At 44.3% G+C, this 2,507-nt stretch overlaps 1 protein-coding gene across 1 annotated transcript in view; it reads left to right on the top strand.

Annotated features, from left to right (window-relative positions):
- Nucleotides 1-1,971, top strand: part of SP9 (Sp9 transcription factor) — a 4,347-nt gene extending 2,376 nt beyond the window's left edge. Inside the window, exon 3 of the mRNA XM_015633997.1 lies at nt 1,903-1,971. Coding sequence (XP_015489483.1) covers nt 1,903-1,971 — 69 coding nt within the window. The remainder of the gene's footprint in view (nt 1-1,902) is intronic.
- The last annotated feature ends 536 nt before the right edge of the window (nt 1,972-2,507 follow it).

The following is a 2,507-nucleotide window of genomic DNA, read 5'->3' as shown; positions in this document are numbered from 1 at the left end:
GAGGCGCGGCCCTCGTCCCGCCCGGCCAGTAGGTACCGAGTGACACTTTCTTCCGTTTCCCTTTTCTCTTTCTGTTGGAAGGCAAGCATCCTAAGAGAGGCTTAAGGTGAGAAATACAGCTGCAACTCTGAGACGGTCCCTCTGTATCTCATAAACATCTGTATAAATAGGGTTCAAAAAAGAAGAAAAACAGGAAAAAAAAAAAAAAAAAAGAAAACCAGATCGTGTTCCCTTATTTTTCTTGTAAATGTTGATCTGATAGGGGGTTGTGGGATTTTTTTTAAAAAAAATTGGTGAATTCCTGAAATTCAGGGAGGTTTTGGGGTTCTGATTATTTTTTTTTAATTATTTTAAATTTCTGATGCACTTTGTGGAAGTCAGTATATATGTAAAAGATATTTAAAATGTTGAGTTAACACTTCACTCAAATACACGTAAGTTAAGGTCTCTTAAAGAAATTAAATGCGTTTATCTGTATGGAAAAAAATCTTGACATATTTTCATTTTGGTATTATTAAAGGACTCTGAACAATATACTCACGGGTTTGTTCTTCTTCGTGTCCCCTCCTTCCCCCCCGCCCAGTCCTCGCAGGGGTAATTTTTTTAGTGGGAGCCTTCGCACCCCTTTCCATGGTCCTTACAGTCACTGTGATTAAAAATACAGCCAGCAATGATATAGCTGGGAGGGGATGGGACCGGCCCCTGAGAGAGGCGCACTGAACCACTCTGCTCGATCTTTTCAAACCGCCTTTGCTTTGATTTACTTAAGAAAACCAAACCAAAACAAAAAACCCAAACAAACAAAAAACCAAATTTTAACCGAGTCCGAGCCCTACTACAGCCGGAAACCATGCTGAGACCTAAGTGTCTTTGGTGGAACCGTCCCCAAAATCGAGTGAAGGCAAACTGTGCTGAGGAAGTATTTATTTAATTTTAAAAGCCTTCAGCGGCACAAGGCTATCTAGGCTGGGAGGTGATCTCCGGGGAATAAATCGCTAGAGTCAATACTCCGGAAAAGACATTTCATGCCTAAATGAAAATCTTGTTAAATGTTATTAATTTTGACTTAGAGCACACAGCAGCCCCCTGTGCCTTGTATTCCCTTATTAGGGATTCATGTCTTATCAAATATCTAATTAATCTCCTAGACATCATTTGTTCTGGCCAACTTTATCTCAGCTGGTCCACGGGGAAAACTCCGAATATTCTCGGTGACAAAGCTCCCTTGAAGATCCTTTTAATTGTCCAAATTAACTGCACCAAATTTGCATGTCAAACGGTAAAGGGCAACCTAAGATAAAATGTAAACGTTTTAAAAGCCCCAAACTAAGCACTTGATTTGATAACTAGGCTTTTTAATGTTATGGAAGACAACTGCTCCTTTCCTTTTCAAAGACAGTTGATCTATGCAAATAGTGAATTGGAAATGCTTATGTCCCCATGCAGTCAAATGGTCCTTGCATGTTATTTGAATATCAGTGGCTTTGCTATTGAAAAGGTTCAAGGATGCTCTCTGACTTCTTTGTGATTACTCAGTGCAGCGTCTTATTCTGAAGAAAAAAAACTCAGGAATAATTAAAGGCTGGGCTAAGGCCTGGGAACACATTTGGGACAGGAATCTCATTTAGACAGGCTCTTTCAAAATAAGGCACAGTTAAATTGACCAGAAGGCAATTATTGAAATGAAAATTATTTTCACTCCCTTTGTCTTCTGACCACCAACCTAACAGCCACAGTATTTTTTTAAAGGCAAATTGTTAAATGAGATAATTGTGTTATTAAAAAAAAAAAAAAAAAAAAAAAAAAAAAAAAAAGAAGAAGAGGGTGAGGAAAAAAAAAGTTAATTTACTCTGGCCAGTACAGATTGGATGAATACAAATATTTTAATCCTCCATAAAACAGGGAATGCAAATAGCATCGGGAAACGGATTCTGCTGTCGGCCACCAACTGGAATAAAGACGTTGCGTTAAAGAAAATACATCTGCCGTGAATACTAATAACCGCGTCCCACCTCCTCCGCGCCACTGTTGCACAAAAGCGGCCGGGCAGCGCCGGCACCGCCTGTGCCCTGGGGCGGCGGCGGGAGCCCGGCGGGCCGTTCCGCGGGCCGGGGGAAGGGAACCTCCCGGGAGCGGCACCGCGCATCACAGCTGCCGACAGCACCTTCCCCGAGAGCCGCTCCGGAATTTTCTTGGCCAAAAGCATCCCGGCAAGGTGTCTTTCCTCCCTCCCCCGGCCGGGTGCCGGCAGGTTTCCCGGCGGGCAGGGGAGGGGAGCGGGCGCGGGGGACGCGCTCGGGCGGCGGGACCCGTCTCTCCTCCCTGCCGGGCGGCCTGGGGGCTGCGCAGGAATGCACCCGCGCGGGGTGCTGGGCAGAAGTCAGCTTTGTTTTCGATTTATAATAAAACACATCAAAGGACACCATCCAGGTCCAGTTTCTGCCAGGCCGAGGTTACAATTCTCAGCTCAGTGATCAAGGACCTTTTTGCATTGCCTTTGCCCCTTC

This window comes from Parus major, chromosome 7 (assembly GCF_001522545.3).
Source record: "Parus major isolate Abel chromosome 7, Parus_major1.1, whole genome shotgun sequence".
In the NCBI taxonomy this organism is placed as follows: Eukaryota; Metazoa; Chordata; class Aves; order Passeriformes; family Paridae; genus Parus; species Parus major.
The sequence above is the reverse complement of the archived record's forward strand: the minus strand, read 5'-3'. Positions and strand labels throughout refer to the sequence as shown.